The sequence below is a fragment of the Lacerta agilis genome, chromosome 3 (assembly GCF_009819535.1).
Source record: "Lacerta agilis isolate rLacAgi1 chromosome 3, rLacAgi1.pri, whole genome shotgun sequence".
Classification (NCBI taxonomy): domain Eukaryota; kingdom Metazoa; phylum Chordata; class Lepidosauria; order Squamata; family Lacertidae; genus Lacerta; species Lacerta agilis.
Genome location: NC_046314.1, coordinates 70,305,596 through 70,326,628, shown reverse-complemented (window position 1 = coordinate 70,326,628; position 21,033 = coordinate 70,305,596). Strand labels below are relative to the sequence as shown.

The window sequence follows — 21,033 nt, the reverse complement described above, 5'->3', positions numbered from 1 at the left end:
AAAGCCTGGGCAAATAAGTAAGGTTTCGGCTGGCGCCAGAACATCACACTATTAATTTCTTGGGAGTTTTCTGGGGGGGGGGGAGGTTTGTTGATAGAGAACATCAAATGTGTGGTCTCTTCTATATATGGCTTTCCCCATACACATACACTTCTCTTCCCCTTTCCCCTATGAAGAACATTTACTTATCGGCCCCTTCATGTGTTGGAGGCCATAGGCTGGAAACCTTTTTCAGTCTAAGGGCCACATTCCCTCATGGACAACCTTCCAGGGGCCACATTCCATTAGCGGGCAGGGTCAGAGGGAAAAGTGGGAGGAGCAATGGGTGTTATTTTTACTCTTGTACATTTAACCACACAAAAATCACACACACACATACATTTTTACATCTCTGGCTTGAGGAAGGGCATGCACTGGGGAAAGTCTCAAGGGCCAGATAGAGAGGTTTAGAGCAGTGTTTTTCAACCACTGTTCCGCGGCACACTAGTGTGCCGCGAGATGTTGCCTGGTGTGCCGTGGGAAAAATTGAAAAATTACTTTATATATAGTCAATATAGGCACAGAGTTATTTTTTTTTAACATTTTCTAATGGTGGTGTGCCTCGTGATTTTTTTCATGAAACAAGTGTGCCTTTGCCCAAAAAAGGTTGAAAAACACTGGTTTAGAGGGCCACCTTTGACCCCAACCATAAGGATTCCCAACCCTGCCATAAGCTCTTGCCTACAGAAGCTCATGGCACAAAACTAGCGCTTTTAGGAGTTTGTGTTTATATAGAGCGTTTGCCTGACATTTTAGACCCTTTTCAGAATGTACTCTTCAATTATAGCCTTGTCTTTACTTGCTGTTTTTTAATTTCAAAAAAATCAGAATTATAACTATGAGCTTAACTATATGTTGACCCGATCTATGTTCTCTAACAGCAGGAGCACGGCACCACTAAACTCAGCTAGCAGTATAGTTTAGAGCAGTGATTCCCAAATGTTTCATTCATAAAAAGTGTGAATATTAATTCTAGTGTGCTGCTACAGGATATGAAGTGTGCCTTGAGAAATTGCCACTCTGTGCCCAAAACCCTATGCTTCGGGAGTAAAGAGGCCCCGTGTAGAAACAATCCTTGTTTCTCTCTGCCACATAATAGAGGTTGCATGTATTCAGGCAACAGAGGCCTGGATGAAGTAGCTCCTCAAATTTTTGCCCAGTCGACATGATTTCCAAGATTTGGTAAGTGGGAAAATTCTTTTAAGAGAAAGAACAGGTTTCAAATTTAAATGATTTAATTGCGTATTTAATTTTATGCCTATATATAATTACTAACATTAGAAGTGTGTGTCACACTGTTGAAAATGTCACAGTTTGTCCCTGAAGCCTCCTATTCACTACCAGTTCTCCTGTCTCCTTTTCAGACAATGAATATGTATTCATTGACCTGGAGCAGAAGCTTTGCAAATATTTCCCAAAGGAGTGGAAGAAAGAAGCAAGCAAAGTGAGTCCTACCGGTGTAAATTCCTGACACTGAATTCTTGACATGGTTGTGTGGTGAGGCTCCTCCTGTGGGAAGCTGAAGCTACTGGACATTTTTTTAGCCCAATGTTGGTTTTGTTGCCCATACCATTGTTTTCGCCTGCTTTCAAATGTATTTGGAGATTTGAGATTCTGACAGCGCAGTGCAATGCACATGTACTCAGAAGGACACCCCACAGTGTTCATTGGGGTTTGCTCTTGGGTCAACGTGCCTTGGACTACTGCTATGCACTCTGCGTGGGGCTACCTTTGAAGGTGACCCGGAAACTACAATTAATCCAGAATGTAGCAGCTAGGCTGGTGACTGGGAGTGGCCGCTGAGACCATATAACACCTGAATGACCTACATTGGCTCCCAGTACGTTTCCGAGCACAATTCAAAGTGTTGGTGCTGACCTTTAAAGCCCTAAACGGCCTCAGCACAATATACCTGAAAGAGCGTCTCCACCCCCAACGTTCAGCACAGACACTGAGGTCCAGCTCCAAGGGCCTTCTGGCGGTTCCCTCCCTGCGAGAAGTGAGATTACAGGGAACCAGGTAGAAGGCCTTCTCAATAGTGGCACCCACCCTGTGGAACGCCCTCCCATCAGATGTCAAGGAAATAAGCAACTATCTGACTTTTAGAAGACATCTGAAGGCAGCCCTGTTTAGGGAAGTTTTTAATGTTTTGTCATGTTTTTAATATTTTGTTGGGAGCCGCCCAGAGTGGCTGGGAAAACCCAGTCAGATGGGTGGGGTATAAATAAATTGTTGTTGTTGTTGTTATTGTTGTTAGTTTATAAATCAAGGAGGACGTCTGTGGCTAAGTTGTGCAATGTCCCTTCATGGTAGTCACAGCCATGCCCGCTCACAGCCATACCCCTTCCATGATTATACAATAATATTATTATACAATAATAATAATTAGGGATGCATTGCAATGATCGGTACAGATCCTCATGTATTACCTTTCAGCTAGATCTACTGGTTTTTGAGCAAGTACATGGGCAAATGATTTGGAGTTCTCCACTGTCGTCTTTTGGAGTGACTTAAGTTGTGCTTTCCTTGAAGCTGCTGTGCTATGAGTTGGAACAGGGGATGTCCAATCCTAAAACCCTGTCTGAATTAGCAGAGGCTCGCACATGTAAAGCTAAAGCATGTTTTAATGTTGTGTGTACATGTGCTTGGGGGCATTGTGTAATCCCTCCTTTCCCTCCCATCTTTCTTTTGAAGGGAACAGAGAAGTTCAGCCCTCCTTTGGTTGCTTTCTTCAGAGTACAGTACTATGTTGAAAATGGACGGGTTATAAGGTAAAGTTGCCCAATTCTTTGAGAATTATACATGTTTCTCTTTTTGTACTCTTTCTGCTTACTGCCACTCTATAGTAGCTCTTGGAAAGGGGTTTTGGTATAGTATCAGTTGATCCACTTGTCTGAAATTGTGTGTGATAGCTAGTATCTTTTCCACACAGGTTTTGGGGAGCATCAGTTCTTGGGCAGGACTGTATTACTTGTTCATTCATTGATCCTGGATCACTGAACTCTTTATTTCCTCTGCCTTCCTTTTGCTGTTTTTTAAAACTTCTAAATTAAAACAAAAACCATGTAATTACGAGCCCTCCGCAAAGTATATATCCAAGCTACAATCCTGGAAAAGCAGCTTGGTTTTGTGATAGTCTCTTTGTCCTCCTTTATAACACACCTGTCAACATGTCATTCAAACCTTAGTCAGCACAAGATGAATATTTCTGCCTCCCTTCATTAAAAGCAGCCCATTTTGTGCTTCGGAGGGAGCAGCAGGGCTGACTCAAGACATTTTGCTGCCTGAGGCAGAACAACAAATGCTCTGCCCTGCTGAAGTTAAAGTATTCTGTGGCTGTTTGAGGTATTCTGACAGCCCTTTCAACAGAAAACGTTATGATGCATACTGCGTTTTATGTCTTACGGAGTTTTGTGCTATGCCTTAAGAGGACAATTGTGCCCTGGAAGGTGGCTTATAAATCATTTAGTAAATAACATCAAGTAAAATCCCACAAGTGGCTCTCCAAAACACCCCTGGCAGTCAATGTACAATAATGAGCCTTTTAGGGCCCCCAAAATCAGCTGCCTGAGGCACCCGCCCCACTCAGACCTGAGAGCATAAGACGTACCTCCTAACAAATCCTACTCAGCCTGAAAGGGTCCTCTAGAACATTACATAAAAAATGATTGATGGTGACAAAAATAATGTGCCTGACATACAGTCTTTTCTATCAGAATGATAATTCTCTGGTAACTGTCTGCAGTGCTTCCTTTTCCTGCTTCTGTTCTTGTTGTTTTCTAACCCAGTGCTGTTCCCTATCCTGCAGTGACAAGGTAGCACGGCATTACTACTACTGCCATCTCCGGGAGCAAGTGTTGAGGTCCCGGTGCACTGACAAAGAAGAAGTCTACTTCCTGCTGGCTGCTTATGGCCTGCAGGTTGACGTGGGGGACTTCCAGGAGAACTTCCACCGAGGGAACTACTTTGAACCTCAGACTTACTTCCCACAGTGGGTAAGTCTTGCGTTATGAGAGGGAGGCAAAATCACTAAGGAGTTTCAAGTTGAACAAAAAGTAAAGAAGCTTTTCTATTTTTTAAGCTTTCTTTCTCTGCCCCCAAATTCCTCCTGTACCTGACTTTGCATGAAAGGCTTAGCAGGTTATCTGAATTCACCCTATTACTAACTCATGCTCTTTCTTAATATGTGGGGTTATATCCAGTGAAGCATGAATGTAAAGATATCCATTCAAGGAGAATTCCTTACCCCCTACTTACCACTGCAGCCCATGGGGGTTAGGAGACCCCCAGGAAAAGTCTGGGATGTAAAGTGGGAGGGGGAAAATCAGGTGGAGGTCTCTTGCATAAGCAGGACACCCCATCTCATTGCAGTTTACCCATCCCAATGATCTTCAGAAAGCTACTGCCTTCAGATATGGGGCCACAGTGAGAATTTACCTGGCTCTACATTAGGTACAACCCATCATCCTGAGTGCTATGAATGAAAACACCATTCAGCTGGTGCTGTTGGAGAGAGCAGTTTGCATCAACTCCCTTTGCAATCCGCAGCACTGAGGTTATCACTGTTGTTCCAAGGGGCCACCCAATCCTCTGGAGCAGATTTTCAGACTGCAGGGGAAATGAATGAATATTGCTTTCCCTCCCCACCCTCCACAAGAAGAGCTGAAGTCAGTGTGCATCAGAGAGGCAACTTTTAAGAAGTCGGGCAAGTTGAGACTCCACACACTGACAAGCTCTCTGTTTGGCATAGAAAGTCCCAGCCAAAACTTTCATCACTCATGGAATTGCGCCTCTGTGAGGAGTATGGCATGGGTTGTTTTGTAGGTGGAAAAGGGCCTTGGATGTTTTCTTATCCCTGCAAGCGCTGAAGCTTGTGACCTCGCAGCACCCAAGTCCAAACTGTAGCTCACATATGCAAGTAAACATGTTGATAGAATTGGCTGCCAGAGATGGAACCTGGCACCCGGTAGGATGTGTCTCTCCCTGTCCCCAGGGCACTGCAGCGAGATAATGTATCAAATGCTTCTGGTTCGGTTCCACAGCTCAGGATTGCTGCATCGTGCACCGTGGTGAGATAAGGATGTTGGCAAGAGCTGGCAGGCGGGCAGCCTTGTTTTTGGAGTCTGCTTATGAGACCCATGGCACCTGGCTGATGAGGCAGAGTGGAGTTAAGAAAGATCAGGCTTCGTGGCAGCAGGATGATTAAAGTCATGTTAAATTCTGACAAAGGGAGATGTGGTATGGCGACCTGAGGGAGCCTCCCTGTAATTAAGGGAATAGAAGACATTCAGGCAAGAACATCCCCTTCGAGGGCTTACTGTTCCCTTGTAAAGACTTGGTTTAAGTGCCTCTTAAGTGTTGAGTGATATTCAGGAAAGGGAGAAATAAGATATACAACCTAAACTGCAATGAGCTCTTACTACACACAGTTTAGATCAAGCCTGGAAGGAATTTCTCCTGCTTGGGCAAGCAATCAGTCTTGCACATAGAATTTGCATGGTGAGAAGTCTCCCGGTGACTGTAGCAGGTATCAGCTCTGACACCCGCTACAGTCACTTGCTGCTTTTTCAAGCCTCTCTCAACGCTGCCACCTGGTGGGCCCCCCTGTTCACCCCACCTGGTGTTTTTTCTTCTAAGCAAGAGAAAGTCACTGTGTTTTCCCTATTGCCATACTATTTCGATCTTCTCTGGTCACTTTGCTCACAAGGGCTACTGCTTGCCTTGGAATGATACTGGCGTACCTTTAACAACAACAACAATCTTATTATTTAAACCCCACCCATCTGACTGGGTTTCCCCAGCCACTCTGGGTGGATTGCAGCACATATAAAAACATAATGAAATGTCAAACATAAAAAAACTTCCAGGGCTGCCTTCAGATGTTTTCTAAAAGTTGTGCATGGAAGTGCAGTTTCTTATCTCACTGTAGCACTGTGAAAGAAGGAGCTCCCTATCACAATTAAAGACATGGATACCCTGTCCTAATTTGGGTTATTAACTTCAGGTGCATATTGCAATATTGACCCGAAGAAACTGATTCCCTGTGAAAATTATTTCTCTAGTGGTTTGGAATGATTCGCACCACTTGGATGGGGAAACAGAGAAATGACAGTGTGTTCCTCTTTACCCTTTAGTAGGTGTGTAGCAATAATTTTGCAAGATTAGACTTCTCTCATGCTGCCTAGGATGGGAAAATTTGCAACAGCTGAAATTCCCCTGTTCTGCATTGAATCTTGTAAACCTAGCTGAGGACCACACTGGAACTTGCTCCCACAGAAGGCAGTGATGGCCACTAACTTGGAAAGCTTTAAAAGACAATTAGTCAAGATCATGGAGAACAAGGCTATTGATGTCTACCAGCCATGAAAGCTATGCTCTGCCTCCACAGTTGGAGGCAGTACTGCCTTTGAATACCAGTTGCTTGAAACCACAGGAGGGGAGGGGAAAGTGGTTTTGCCCTTGGGTCTTGCTTGCAGGTTTCCATGTCCACTGAGGGAACAGGATGATGAAGGAGATGGCCCTTTGGCCTGATCCACCGGCCTATTCTTATGTTCTTAGGTTATGAATACAATTGTCACAAGTATTACTAGGGTCTCCCCCCTCTTTGTTGTTGCCTTGTAATTAAAGAGGAACACACTGAGAAATTTCCTAGTAAACACTTAGTGGCTTATAGCAGGATTCTTCTTTTTTAAGAATATTTATATGGTGCACCATTCAAAGAGCTTCCTACATGGGGGGGGGAGGAGTACCCTCACTTGAGTCTCACGAACCATGCCATGGATCTCAGCCATCTTGTCTTGCAGACCTATTTAAGAGAGACTGAGGAAGCTGCTGACGTTGTCTCTTTCCTTCCCCCATGGCAGATTATTGCAAGGCGAGGGAGTGACTATATCCTGAAGCATGCTCCAGAGATGCACCGGGAACAGCAAGGCCTGTCTACGAGGGAAGCCATTCTGAAGTACGTCAAGGAGTCCTGCTTGCTAGAAGATGTGCCTGTCCACTTCTACAGACTGCAGAAGGTGAAACTGGGCAGATTCTTGCTTCAAGCTTTGAAATCCTGTGTTTGTAATGCAGAAAGCCTTTTGAGTTCTTTTCTCAAGCAAGCAAGCAAATGGAAATAATGGTTGGGAGGAAGGCGCTTGCCAGGCAGAAAGAATTAGTGGTATAAAGAATGAAAATAAAACAAAATACCTAGGGGTATGGTTAACTGCAAATAACCACAATATTTTTAATGATGATTATGCAAGGGTTTGGAAAGAAATTAGAAAAGATTTGCAAATTTTGAGTAAAATGCAGTTGTCACTGTTGGGTAAATTTTCTGTTATAAAAATGTATATACTCCCTAAGATTCTATTTCTATGTCATACAGTACCTATAATTAATGATATTCAAAATTTAAAGAATTGACAGAAAGAATAAGTTTATTTGGCAAGGGAGAAAACCCAGGATAAAACATAGGGTTATGATTGATACTAAAAAGAGAGGTGGTTTTTCCCTGACCTACAAATATATTTTGAAGCATCATGCTTATGCTGGTTAAAAGATTGGGTTTTATTAAAGAACAGCCACATATTAGATCTGGAAGGGTATGATTTAAAATTCGGATGGCCTGTGTATATAAGAGTTTCTCAAACCATATAATCAGAAAAAAACCTTACAGGGTTTGGGGAAAATATAAAAAACCTATTAGAAAGAAAAACACTGATGTGGTTATCACCAAAAGAAACCCTGGCAAGAAAAAAAAATAACACAGAGACAAATTGGAGTACATATAGAGTCCTCCTAAACCTTGTTGCAAAGAAATACAAACTGAAAGAGTATGAAGAGATAAAAGACCAAATGACAGATTAGTTAAGTTACTACCAGTTGAGTGCAACATTTAAGTTGGACAAAAATAGATTTGCTGAAAAGAGCTCACAATATCCAATCTCAAAATATTGTAAAAAATGTATAATTTAATACTTGAGTGGGAGACGATGGAGGAAACAGTAAAATCTGCAAAGATAGGTTGGGCTAGGGGCGTTGGACATAATATTGATTTTATACTATGGGAACAACTGTGGAAAGTAAATATAAGATTTATGGCATGCTATACGTTAAGAGAAAACTTCCTGAAGATGCAGCATAGGTGGTATCTGACACCCAACAGATTAGCAAAAATGTCAAAATCAATAAAGGGTAACTGTTGGAAATGTAAAACAACAGGAGGAACCTTCTACATCATGTGGTGGTCATGTAGCATAATTAAAAATTACTGGGAAATGATTTATACTGAAAAGTGTTTAAAAATCTTTTGCTAAAAACCCAGAAAAACTGTTGCTGGGGTTAATAACAACAGAAGTTTCCAATAAAGAGAGAAATTTGTTTCTATATGTTACAGTGGCCACTCGTGTACTATTAGCGCAAAAATGGAAAACAGATAAAGTGTCAACCAAAGAAGATTGGCATATTAAACTGTTAGAATATTCAGAGTTAGCAGGGATGACCACTAGAATAAGAAACCAAAATGATGAAAGATATAAAGAGGACTGGATACTATTTATAGAATATATGGAAAATTAGTATACACAAACAATTTTTACCTAGCAGGTTGGTAAAAATTTCAGCAGAATAAGAAATAAATAAAGTACTGTATATAAAAGTGGTTGCAATAGATAGGGTGAACTTAGAAAACATGAAGAAAAGAGGGGTTAAAAGGAACCATGATAGTAAGTCAAGGAATGTTTTCTGATTTTTTTGTCGATTCTTTGAAATCTTTGAAAGTTTTTTCTTTGTGGCATCATTTTGGTTCATGCTTTGTTGATGTGGAAGGTTATCAGAAAAGCAGATAAATGAAAATATAAAAAGGAAAGCCCTGGTTGTGCCTACCACTTATAAGACTTGCCCACTCCTGCAATTTCTTCCAGTCTAAGCTGTTTGCTGATTGAGACTGCGTAACTACAAGCTTGAAGGGATATATGGGGCAAGATCTGACACGCTTCGTGCCTAGGGATGCAGAAGATCTGAAATAGCCACTTTAATACTTGAATTCCCGTCTGACCTGAAATACTGGTGTGAGAGTGTGTGTGTGGTTTTGTTTTTTCATATGCTGATGGGAATTTATTTTTTGTTTCCACTTTATATTATTAATTATGATTATTATCAGCACCCATTTCTGTGTAGTAGGGCAAGCGTGGCCAACCAGGGGCCCTTCAGATGTATGTCCACAGCAACCGCTTTACAAATGAATAGGTTTTTGAAGGCCACGTAGCTGAGGGAAAGAGAAGTCTGGAACTGGATTTGTACTCTTGCTCATAGGTGTGAAGGCCCAGGGAAAAACCAGAAAAATCGGACAGAGAAAAAGCAGGAGGGAAAATGTTTTCATTTTCCCCTGGGGCAGGGTGGTGGTTCTGGGCCTTCAAATCCCTACACTTGGCCATGGGTTTGACTTAGTGTGACCTGCAAATATATCATAGGGTGTTTCGGTGATCTGCCTAAAGGCATGCATGAGGGTGGCAAGATCCATCTCATGCAAGAAACGGGTGTAGTTTATACAAGTGATCCTGGTCACAGATTGTATATCTAGGTGCAGCATCAGTTTCAGGAGTAGTCCAGGCTGCAGTCCTGTTCTGGTAGCCTACTAGCCTCCTTGACTATCACCAAAGCAAAGTCTTTCTTTTCACCTTGCACCTTTGTGTCTTCCCAGGACAAGAAGGAGGATCGCCCAACCATCATTTTGGGTCTGACTCTTAAAGGGATGCACATCTATCAGGTAAGAAGTTCAAAGAATGTAAATCTGGCATTAACACCCCACTCTCTTATCTCTCTCACACACAGCTCCTCTGCCAGCACTTCCAACTTCTTCCTAGACTTTATAAATCTGATTATTGTTCCTGTGCACCTCACAATGTTGTTTTCTTTTCTTTTTTGCCATTTGTTGGCATTGTTGTAGGAGGTGAACCATGTTCGCCAGCTGCTCTATGACTTCCCCTGGTCACACATTGGCAAGCTAGCATTTCTGGTGAGTGTTGCAGAACGTGACAGTGTTATTTGGATTACTTGCAGTTTGAATCGCATGATTTCTTAAAGGCTCAGGGCTGGCAAATGCATAATAGGGTTTGGGATTTTATATATATATATATATATATATATATATATATATATATAGAGAGAGAGAGAGAGAGAGAGAGAGAGAGAGAGAGAGAGAGAGAGAGAGAATATAATGTGCAATCCTATTTACCAAGAGCACTTTCCTTTCCCCCTCTCGTTAATTTAGGGGAAAAAGTTTGTAATCCAGCCTGATGGTTTGCCTTCAGCCCGGAAGCTAGTTTACTACACAGGGTGCCCTTTCCGGTCTCGGCATTTGCTGCAGCTGCTCAGCAACAGCCACCGTGTGTTTCTTAACATCCAACCCATACTTAAGCAGATCCAGATGCTGGAAGATGCAGAAGGTAAGTGAGGGTGAGGGTTTGTATCTGAGAAGGGCCAAGGCCTCTGGCAAACACAGGGCAGATGCAAAGACATTGGTTTCCACAAAAGCTTAAAGATATTTGCAAGGTCAGAAAGTTGTGTTGAGTCCCTGGTTCAAAGGGTGTGAGGCAGGCAGGGCCAACATCAGTGGCTGGCATGACCAGACACCTTCTAAGGCCCACACTCTGCACGAGGTCCGGCACTGAAGGCCTCTTGGTTGCTGCCACTCACCAGCACCCCTGGGCTGATTGCCAACTCTTTGGCCCAGAGGTGATGTGTGAGCAGATGAGAGTGGAGGAGGAGGAACTGCTGGCAACTGTTTGGTGACTGGTGGCCTGCTTACTCAAGACAAAGACAGCTATGGTGGAGAAGAGGAGGTAATGTATGTGGTCTGTAGGGTTCCCCAAAACCTGGCACTGATATCATGCCACCCTTTGAAGGCATGGCCTTTTTGCTAAAATCCAGCATGCCAGGAGAATGTGGGTCCAGTCTCCCTTGCATTCTAACCTCAGTTGTTACAGAAGAACTTAACCCCCTATTTATGAAGGCACCTGGGACCTTTCCAGTCCTTTAAACATGACAATTAAAAAAGTTTATTTAACTAGCTTGTATCATTCCAAATTTCAGCAAGGTTTTTAAATGTCATAAAAGAGATTATTTCAGAATTCAATAAGAAATATTAAAAATCCTTGTTTAACTACCAATAAGGTGTGTCAATTAAAAATGGCCAATGGTCAGTGTTGGAGGTTTTGAAAGTTTTATTATAATCAGGCCACATGGAAATGTAATGAATGGGTGGATTAATGAACGAGAAGCCACTATAGCCATTTTGTCTCCATGGCCCTTCCTTTTGCTTCACTTCTGGTTAAGAGTGATGGTTGTTGGATAGATTGTGAGGGCCACTTCCAAGAGCACTTGCTCCATGCAGAGACTCTGGTGGTGTTGAGCCTCCCACCACATGTGCTAGTCTGACCAGTGAAGTGCTTCCTTCCACCATAATTATTATTAAATATATGTATGACCAGTGAAGTACCTTCCACCACCATAATTATTATTAAATATATGTAACACTATTTGTATGCAGTGCTCATCATGTGATCAGGCCAACACAGGTGGCAAGAGACTTAAGTTTCTCTTTTCCCAAACTTTTCTTTCCACCCTACTCACTTGTTGCAGAGAAGAAACGATATCGGGAATCCTACATCAGCGACACGTTGGAGATGGACCTTGATCCATCCGACAAGCATTCGCACGGCAGTGGAAGCAGCAGAGGAAGTGAGAAGAACAACCGTCTGTCCCGACAGTCGACCGACAGCCATGGCAGCTCTCACACGTCGGGCATTGAAGCCGACTCAAGGCATCGAATTTCGGTGGAGATGTCGGTGGACGAGCCCTTTGGGATGGATCGGGTTCGTCGGAAGGAGAAGTCCTGCAGCTCAAACATCAGCTGTGGGAGCTCTGGCATTGATAGCGGTGGCAAAGAGAGAGCCGAAGAGGACTCTCAGGATGATGGTAAGGCTAGGAAGGAATGGCCAGCAGGTATTTCTTTTCTGTGGGAACAAAATTAAGAGCAGTGGTGGGTGGGATGAATGGGCGAGCAGGTGACTTTAGATAAAGATATATCACTGTGCCACCTTCTCTCTCGTAATTTCCAGAAGTTGAATTGACAGTGGACGAGTCGGAAGAGGTGCCTGTGGATGAGCCTCAGTCAGAGGATGTCATACATGGAAAACCTGTAGATTCGCTTGCAAATGATGGCGTTTGCTGCCAGGGTGAGCTGATATTTGCGCAACTCTTTGAAATTTGTCAGTGTTGCATCCTGTTTCACAGTGTTTTAAGTTTCTGACTTGCATAAAATATTCCAGTGTGACATTTCTTTTACTAAATTTGAAGAAATCTGTTTGTGGAGTGAAAGGAGTGTGTGGAACATGGGAAAGTATTTCAGGGTATCATAATTTTAAAAAGTCATAGGGTCACAAAAATGTGGAGACTGAAAGCCACAAAGAATTGTGAAATAAGCAGAGTTCCTTCAAGCACTGGAATTCCCAATTTCCTGTGTAAAGCTTTAGATAAATATACATGTCCCCACAATAACTTTTTTTTTGTAACACTGAGAGCTAGGAACTTGTTTGAACCAAATATCTGTGGAATTGATAACCTACTGTCATATATAGAATTGTCATCCTTAAACTTGCATCTTGTTGCTCTCTCCCTAACCTGCTTAAGAAAATAATTTGAAAAATCTATTAACATCTGCTGGTACAAAAGGTGGACAATTTCAACTGTTGGCCATGGATAGGACTGGGTGCAGTAACTGGTGAATTTAACACTATATGACCTGGTGTTATATACAGAATCTTAATACAAGCCAGGAGTAAGGAATATTTTGAGGAAGAAAGAAGCAACAGATACCCACTATTAATGCCTTTCAAATTCAAGGAATTTGTAACCTGGGGATTCTCCTTCTGACACTTCTGCCATATTACATTTCTCAATATACGGAGCCAGCTTGGATAATCCTTTCAATTACAGGCCACTAGCCACGTTTAAACCGGGAAATCTTTAGTCAATCATAATTTATGGTTTTATGCCATAGAAAATGATGGCAACCAGGAACAAGCCAGGGCATTAAACCCACTTCAAACCAGGCTTTGTTCTGAAACTGGCAGCTGTAGTTTCCCAATTCAGATGAAATGGAAAACCATGGGTAATTAAAGCCTCCCTGGTTTAATTGCAGCTCATATCCAAGGAAGGAGCAAAGAGGCGGCATGTGTGAGAAAAAGACGTGGTGCATATATCATGGCTTAATAAGCTGAGATATGATCACGTGAACATGACCAATATCTCTACAAGCTTTGATCCGCATTTTTGTTTTCAGCTTGAATCTTATCGTTTTGATTTTGTCTCTCTCTCCCCACCCCCACAACAGACACAAATCCGAACCATCTTTCAGTAGTGCAAGTCACGTTAATAAAGGTCAGAGGCCAGAGTGTGGAATCGCTTCGCCAGGTAAGATGTTGGCTGGTGTGGGAAGGGTGTAGCTCAGTGGCAGAGCAGCTGCAAGGTCCCAGGTTCAATCTGCAGCATCTCCTGGTAGGGGACAGACAGCCACTGTCCATCAATATAGGCAAAATAATGAGCTGTATGAATCAATAGTAGAAGGCAGATTGCTATGTTGCTATGAGCCGTACCAAACTCTTGTCCCATTTACACTCTGTAATAAGAAATTTGGTAAATATCATATGCCACATTAGGATGAGTTCTGGGTTTAAACTCCCAGGACATTTTCTTTTGAAGCATCTATTTCTAAGCCTAAAAGATAGCATCAATCACTTGGGAAACTGGATCCAACTCAAAATAAAGAATGCACAAGGTTGGGTTTAGCTCATGGATTTTGTTTCTAGTAGTGTAATCAAATGCTGTTTCTTAAGCAATCACATTCTGGTCTGTAAAGAATACTTCAATCTTTACATTTTAATGTTAATGTTTCTACGTTCCACATGTGGTTGCCATCGTCAGGAAAGGGGGAAAAGACCCCTTGACTGTAGACTTCAGCATTGTGGGACCGCTGTTTATTCTCGGTCTGTGGTTAGTGCATAAATTGCTCCGCTAAGAATGTATCTAACGTTTCGTTCGCCAGCACAGCGTAACAGCAAAGATCTGAAAGTAAAATCAGACTCATTCTGTCAACAACACCAAAGGAAGCCTAGCTTGAATTAATTCTGTAGACTTCCCCATAATCCAGGGTGCTCAACAAGGTGGTTTATGCGTCTAAAACTGAGACAGCCTGCAGGGCTGATTCTGATTAACTAGTGGTCACAACCCAGCCAGAGTTGTGCACTTTTAAGTCTCTCTTATTTCAGCAGGAGAGTTAAGCATGTGATTAAGGCTGCAGACTAAAAACATTTGCTTGGAAGTATAACCTACTGAATTCAGTGTATAAGATGAGGTTGGTATACCTCGCAAGCGGAGTCTTAAAAGTGCCCATGAAAATTCACCAACATTTTAGTGCAAATTTCTCTAACAAACATGCTGCATTTTGTATGCTGTTTTCACTAATGCATTAGATTTATGCACATTCCCTGTGAATATATACATTTTTTGTAAATATTGCAAAATTCAGACAAGTATGAATTTTGGGAGGGTGGCTGTGCTTTGGATCTCCTGTTGTTTCAGAAAGTGTAAATTTGATAGATTTTCCTTTAAAGACAAACAGAATGGAAACTCTTCCCCATCCCTTTTCCTGACTATTGGTTGTGTTGGCAGGGTTAGAGTCCCAACAACATTTGGAGAGGCACAGGTTCTCTACACAGGTTCTAGACAGGTAGTCATGCTAGTCTGTTGTAGTAGAAACAAAGAAATGTCTGGTGACACCTGTAAAGACTATGAAAATTATTGTGGCACAGAGCCCTCAGTTAAATGCATGAAGCATTGTATATATAATAGATACGCATACTCACATGTGTCCACACAGAAGGGAGGCAGAAAGACCAGCTATGAAAAAAAGAGCAGCGACAAATATTGTTGGACTGGATGGCCCTTGTGGTCTCTTCCAACTCTATGATTCTATGATCACATTTGTGCATGGGGACAGATTAAAGACTTCCCTATTCCTGTGCAATTTTTTTAAGGATAATTCCAGAAAATCCTTTAAATATCTGCATAAGCCATTGGAAAGCAAATAAAAGCTACAAGGTGGTCCATGGGCTGATTTAAAAAAATGTTAAGGGAAGCACGTTGCTTCCTGTATAATTGAATATACATTGTGCTGATGGTAGCAGTCATCCTTTTTTTCATACCATGCCCCTTCATACATACCATTTTAGGTATGTAATTTTATCCACTTCTGTCAAAAAGGAGGGAAAGTTATTGCTGTTCTTTGATTTTTCTGAGAGCGCGAGGGAGAAATGAAGTGGCGAGGGAGAGAAATGAAGCTGGCTTGGGCAGCCTAGAAGCCCCCTTGGTCCAAAATGGGCTGTTTCCCAATGCACTAAATCAAGAGTATACACACCCATATCATGCATACAACATTCAGGAAATTTCCAAAATTTGGTTAACAGGGATTCTATAAGCACAACTTTTAGCCTTAATAGCTAAAGGGAACTTCTATACTCAGAGGCTTCCTATCTTTGAATACCAGATATCGCCCACTTTCCCCTCTTATAGGGCAGCATAAATGCCCCCCAACCCATTTCTCCTCACATCCTGTGAGGTAGGTTATAATGAGAGAGAATGAATGGCCAAAGGTCAACCTTTGAGTTTCAGAGCTGAGTGGGGATTTGAACCCATATCTCCTCAGCCATCCTAGTCCAACAGTCTGTAATCAAAACACCACAATGGCTCCTCGGTCTTCTGACTGACCACTGAAAATAACAGAGTACTGGATAAGAGGGATCTTTCATCTGACCCAGGAAGGAACTTCCTATTGCCTTTCTATTTCAGTACATCCTCAGGGATAAGAACTTGCCAGAAATTGAAGTTCTTAATAAGTTTTGGAGTTCTTCCTCCTATACCACTTCCATGTGGCTTATCTTCCTTCCTTCCTTCCTTCCTTCCTTCCTTCCTTCCTTCCTTCCTTCCCTCCCTCCCTCTGGCCTCTCATGCAGTAAAGTCCATCCCATGAAACTTTAATTTTCAGTAGATCTCCACAAGGACATGATAACCTCAACTCATGCTGACATTGAAAGACCAATCAAAATATAGTGATTCTAAAAGGAAGACAAATTAATCTTCCGCTTATCATGATCAAACATTTTAACTATAAGAAGCAACACCCCTCTTGGCTCTCCCCTCCTTTTTTCCAACCTAGACAGGCACCGTTGTTTCAGCCAAACTCTTCCCTTCCAACACTCAGTTCATTGTACATGCCAGGGGGACACTGTGTTCTGAAGCTCAGAATCTAGGCGTTAATAGTTGAATGACTTCACAATTCCATAATGCTTCACAGCTTCTTCATTAAGACAATTTTCCTTAAAGAGAATGAGAGGAATGCTAACAATTTGAGACGAGATGGGAGCTTGCACGCATGCAATCTTTTTCTTTTGTCTTGCTTGTTTGTTTTAAAGTTGTTTGCTTTAATATATGCTTGTCTTAAACTGGCAGCTTGAAGAGCCCAAAGCTATGAAGTGCCCGGACCAGCACAGCCATAGTCTAGATGACATCCGCCTTCACAAGTGTCTTCAACCTCCACTAAGTGCCACGTTATCTTCAGATACCTCACACAGCTATACGTTTGGTTGCGCCTTAGAGGATAAGCTGGCCAGCTATGGATGTGTTTATTCAACAGCCGACTGCAAAACCAAGTCTGCCCTCTATGGGAAGAGGTCCATGAACTGCCTGTCTCTGGATCTCTTGGGGGAAGATCAGCTCCCAGAGGAATTTGTGGTGTAGACAGACTGGAGAAGCTTTTGGACCATCTTGCCAAAGGTCACCTACAAAAAAAGAAAAAGAAAAAAGGAGTGACTGCTGTTCTGGTGGGAAATGGATACTGATTTTACCTCATTGTGTGGGATCCTTTCCTTATTGTTGCCCTCTCTGGCTTGTCATTGTTGTTGTTTAATTATTAACTGCAGGTTAATAATTAAAGCATAGCATTTAAAATGCTATAATTCCAGACTAGATAACTGAGGAACCCTTCAGGATAATTGTTCAGGAACAATTTTCTTACTGAAAACAAAAAATGAAACCAGCAGTGGGCAAAAAAAACTGAACATATTCTCAGGACCCGGAAATATTTGCCTCCTGTTTTCCAAACTCTGGTCCAATTTTCACCACTTTTTCTTCACACTGCTTCAGTATGTATAATCCTTAGGGATGTTGTTTTCCTAAAATGTGTCTCCATCAACTGTCTGCCATGCTGAAGCCTCTACTGCCATTTGCCATCACAAGGAGCAGAATCTTGTCTTCTGTTAAATGCAGTTTTCCTCTCCCAGACATGCCACTTGTCAAGTAGCAGTATTGGAAAGAGTCAGATATCATATCTGAAACATATCTGTGACACATGCCCCTCCAACTGTTTCTTGCAGAAAGAGAGGGGCAGCCAGAGAGGAGAGGCAAAATCTCAAAGCACTACCTCAAAATGTAAATTTGCCCAACATGTTTGGATAAAAAAAACCTCTTATGCCTTCATCTAGTAAAGGACCATAGCAGCTTTGCTAGATCAAGGTGAATGCTCTTTGCCCAAACATGTGTATTTACTCGCATCCATCGGACATATTTATATCACCAATAAATCTTTTGGAGGGTGTAATGTCACTTCGAGGCTATGCCTTTCCTTATTTCTTTTGCAACCATTTCTTGGAAACTGCCTGGTTAGCCCACTGTGCATCCTTCTTGGGGACAAGTAGCATTGGTACAGTATTGCTCACAGGGTGCTGAATTGTGCCACAAAACAACAGCGTGAAAAATGGAGGCAAGATGTCACACGATTTGTGGAAATGGCATAGAGCCCATAGATCGGTAAGTTCTGTAGGGACAGGAATTTCCCAGGATTGTACAGGCATGGTTGAAGTTCTCATGCAGCTCCATGTTCATATGCAGGTCACAGACCATGAGACATAGGTCAGCTTAAACTTTGGATGGTTTTGTATGAAAGGAAAGAAATAGTTGGCCCATTTGATGGAGTGCCAATAAGTGCTGAGTAATGAAGACCTTCTCGGTCAAGTGAAAAGAGGGGCTGGTACAATTTTGCATGGTGTGGAAAAAGTGGAGTGTGAGACGTTCTTCTCCCTGTCTCAATAACTAGAATCCGGCCAATGAAGCTGGATGTTGGGAAATTTAGAGAAGACCCAAGGAGGCACACACAGTTATGTTCAACTAGGGCTGGCCACCAACTTGCATGGCTTTAAAGGGGGATGAGGCAACTACTTGCCATGGTGGCTGTGTACCTACATCCATTGTTGGAGGCACTATGCCTCTGACTACTGGTTTCTGGGAATCACAAGTGGGAAGAGCTCTGCTGCACTTAACCTGCTTGCAGGCTTCCCACAGGCATCTGTGAGAACTGACTGCTGGACTAGATGGCAAGGTTTTTCTTTCATTCTCATGTGCTGAATATTTCTAGGCTCACTTTTGCCTGTTTCAGGGTAGCATTACATTTTGTCAAATGTGAGAATCAGGGGGATGTGATTAAGACAATGTGCATTAATCTAATTGCCTTCTGTTTAGCGAGAGCACATTGGATTTCCCCACCCCATTTCTGTGGAATGGTTCTTTCTGGACCAGGTATTATCAGCAAAGGAAACTAAAGGTTAAAAAAAAAGTTTACACAAATAGGGCTAGAAAGACTAGTGCTGTTGATCCTTTTGTATACATTTAGCGATCAGGAATAGGGAGGGCAGTGAAGAGATGGAAAGGCTGCTGCTATAGCAGTTTCTACTCTCCTGGGCACTTCCTCTTCAGGAGAGGTGTGAAATCAGTTGCAGATTCTAGACACTTCCCAGTAAGAAGTTCCCTTGCAGGAGCCTGATGGGAATGAATAGAAGCTGCTCTCCTGTAGAGTTTGTGCAAGACAATGTCTCAGTAGATGATGGCCTCTGTCACCTTCCACTGGTTTGACATCTCCTGACGCTAGTGAGCCAATTAGTCACCCAGTAGGCATTTTTAGACCAGCAATACTTATTGTTGGTACTGTACTGAGAAATTATTGCAGGCTTTATTGCTTTAAAAAAAAGAAGAAGTTAACTTTCCATAGTTCACATATGAAGAATTGGTGCCAATCCCTTGAATTAGTCCATTTGTCCATTGCCCACTGCTTAAGATGTTCATAGATTCTCTCTACTTTGTATTTCTGTCTGTATAGTCATATTTATTTGTAGTGAGCAAAAATGGGGGAGGGAACAGCAGACTTTCATATATCTTGTCTTGATTCCTTGAAATAGATGAGATGGAAATGAAGGATACCCAAATTGTGTTCAGGGTGAGGACCAGTTCTCATGGGGAACCAGCTGCCAAATTTAAGCCCTTTCACACTCCATTGCATCATAGTTTAACTCCCCTCATTAAAGCCCACTGATTATTTCAAATGGGGAGAGCCCAACATGAAACGATAGAATGGAAAGTGCCTAAACTGGGCAGGATCACAGCTGGGTCCCTTCTTACCTTATGAGGGGATTGCGCCCCCTTTTTTTCTTCCATCTGCTGAAAAGGTAACATGAGAACCAGGGCTAAGGGTGTTTCATTCCCCTTGTCTTGAAGTCTCTTCAGCCACTATGATGGCTGCGCAGCTTCCTTTTGGTTCATGTAAACTTATGAGTTCTGAGATATATAGATATGTATTGATTTTAATCTTGAGGTTTTGTTTCATGTTTAGCTAAGCTGCGGTATGCGATTAAAGAAAGGGGCCTTTTAATCTGCTGAAGATATGGAAACCAGCTGTCAATATTTGTTCAGCTGTAAATCACTTGTTGCAGCCTCTCTCTTTTTTAATGGTCAATGTTCCTCCTTTCCATGAAAGGAAAACTTTTGTATGGGGGGGGTGGAAACTTGCACACAGGTGGATCCATATAATTCCCACTCGTACATATGCACACGTGTAATAAAAGCTTGCTAGAAAAGAAGCCTTGAGCATGTGCTACTTGAGTGTGGAAGAGAAATGTGAAGATGGTCACCTCAGAGAGATGAAGTTCAGAGAGAGAAAACTAAAGTATTTGCCAACTGTATTCTTCCTCATACTTTTATGTCACTACTCCTATTGCCAAGATAAGCTACTCTTGACAGGCCCAAAGGCACAGTGTGAATACGTAAAACCAGTGAACAGCTTTGTAAGTTTTGGGCAGCAATGAGACTTTATGTTTGAAGACTACTGGTAAGTATTTCTGAAGTGTTTTGGAGACTGCAAGTTATTCTAATTAGGGAAATGCTTTTCAATAGCCAGTGAATGTGTGCTTGCTTCACCAGGGCTGGTGGCACGTTGGATGTAGAATTGGGTAACGTGCCCTCTGATGCAACCCCACTCCTAATTGTTGACGCCTTATTTCCTTAATGGGATGTGGGTGGCGCTGTGATCTAAACCACAGAGCCTAGGGCTTGCTGATCAGAAGGTTGGTGGTTTGAATCCCCGCAACGGGGTGAGCTCCCGTTGCTCCGTCCCAGCTGCTGCCTACCTAGCAGTTCAAATGCACATCAAAGTGCAAGTAGATGAATAGGTACCACTCCAGCGGGAAGGTAAACAGCATTTCTGTGTGCTGCTCTGGTTCGCCAGAAGCGGCTTAGTCATGCTGGCCACATGACCCGGAAGCTGTACACCGGCTCTCTCGGCCAATAAAGCAAGATGAGCGCTGCACCCCAGAGTCATTCGCAACTGGACCCTTGACCTTTACCTATTTCCTTAATATTCTTAGAGCACCTCCAGGTGGCCATAATTTGAAGGATCAGGTACAGTGGTACCTCGGGTTGCAGACACTTTCCATTCCGGGGTGCCATTTGTACCCTGAAAAGTCCGCATCCCGAGCGGCAATATCATGCCTGCGCATATGCGAACTGCACAGAATGCTTCTGTGCATGCACAGACCACATGGAGCGCTTCTGCGCGCAGCAAAACCTGGA

General features: G+C 42.6%; 1 protein-coding gene across 1 annotated transcript in view; it reads left to right on the top strand.

The window, feature by feature from the left end:
- The window catches only part of FRMD1 (FERM domain containing 1), a 31,559-nt gene extending 14,629 nt beyond the window's left edge, over positions 1-16,930 (top strand). Inside the window, exons 3-13 of the mRNA XM_033144204.1 lie at positions 1,404-1,483; positions 2,734-2,810; positions 3,848-4,034; positions 6,903-7,058; positions 9,725-9,790; positions 9,971-10,039; positions 10,295-10,469; positions 11,665-12,000; positions 12,144-12,260; positions 13,418-13,497; positions 16,591-16,930. Of these exons, the coding sequence (XP_033000095.1) occupies positions 1,404-1,483; positions 2,734-2,810; positions 3,848-4,034; positions 6,903-7,058; positions 9,725-9,790; positions 9,971-10,039; positions 10,295-10,469; positions 11,665-12,000; positions 12,144-12,260; positions 13,418-13,497; positions 16,591-16,878 (1,631 nt within the window). The 3' untranslated portion in view covers positions 16,879-16,930. The remainder of the gene's footprint in view (positions 1-1,403; positions 1,484-2,733; positions 2,811-3,847; positions 4,035-6,902; positions 7,059-9,724; positions 9,791-9,970; positions 10,040-10,294; positions 10,470-11,664; positions 12,001-12,143; positions 12,261-13,417; positions 13,498-16,590) is intronic.
- Positions 16,931-21,033: the final 4,103 nt, after the last annotated feature.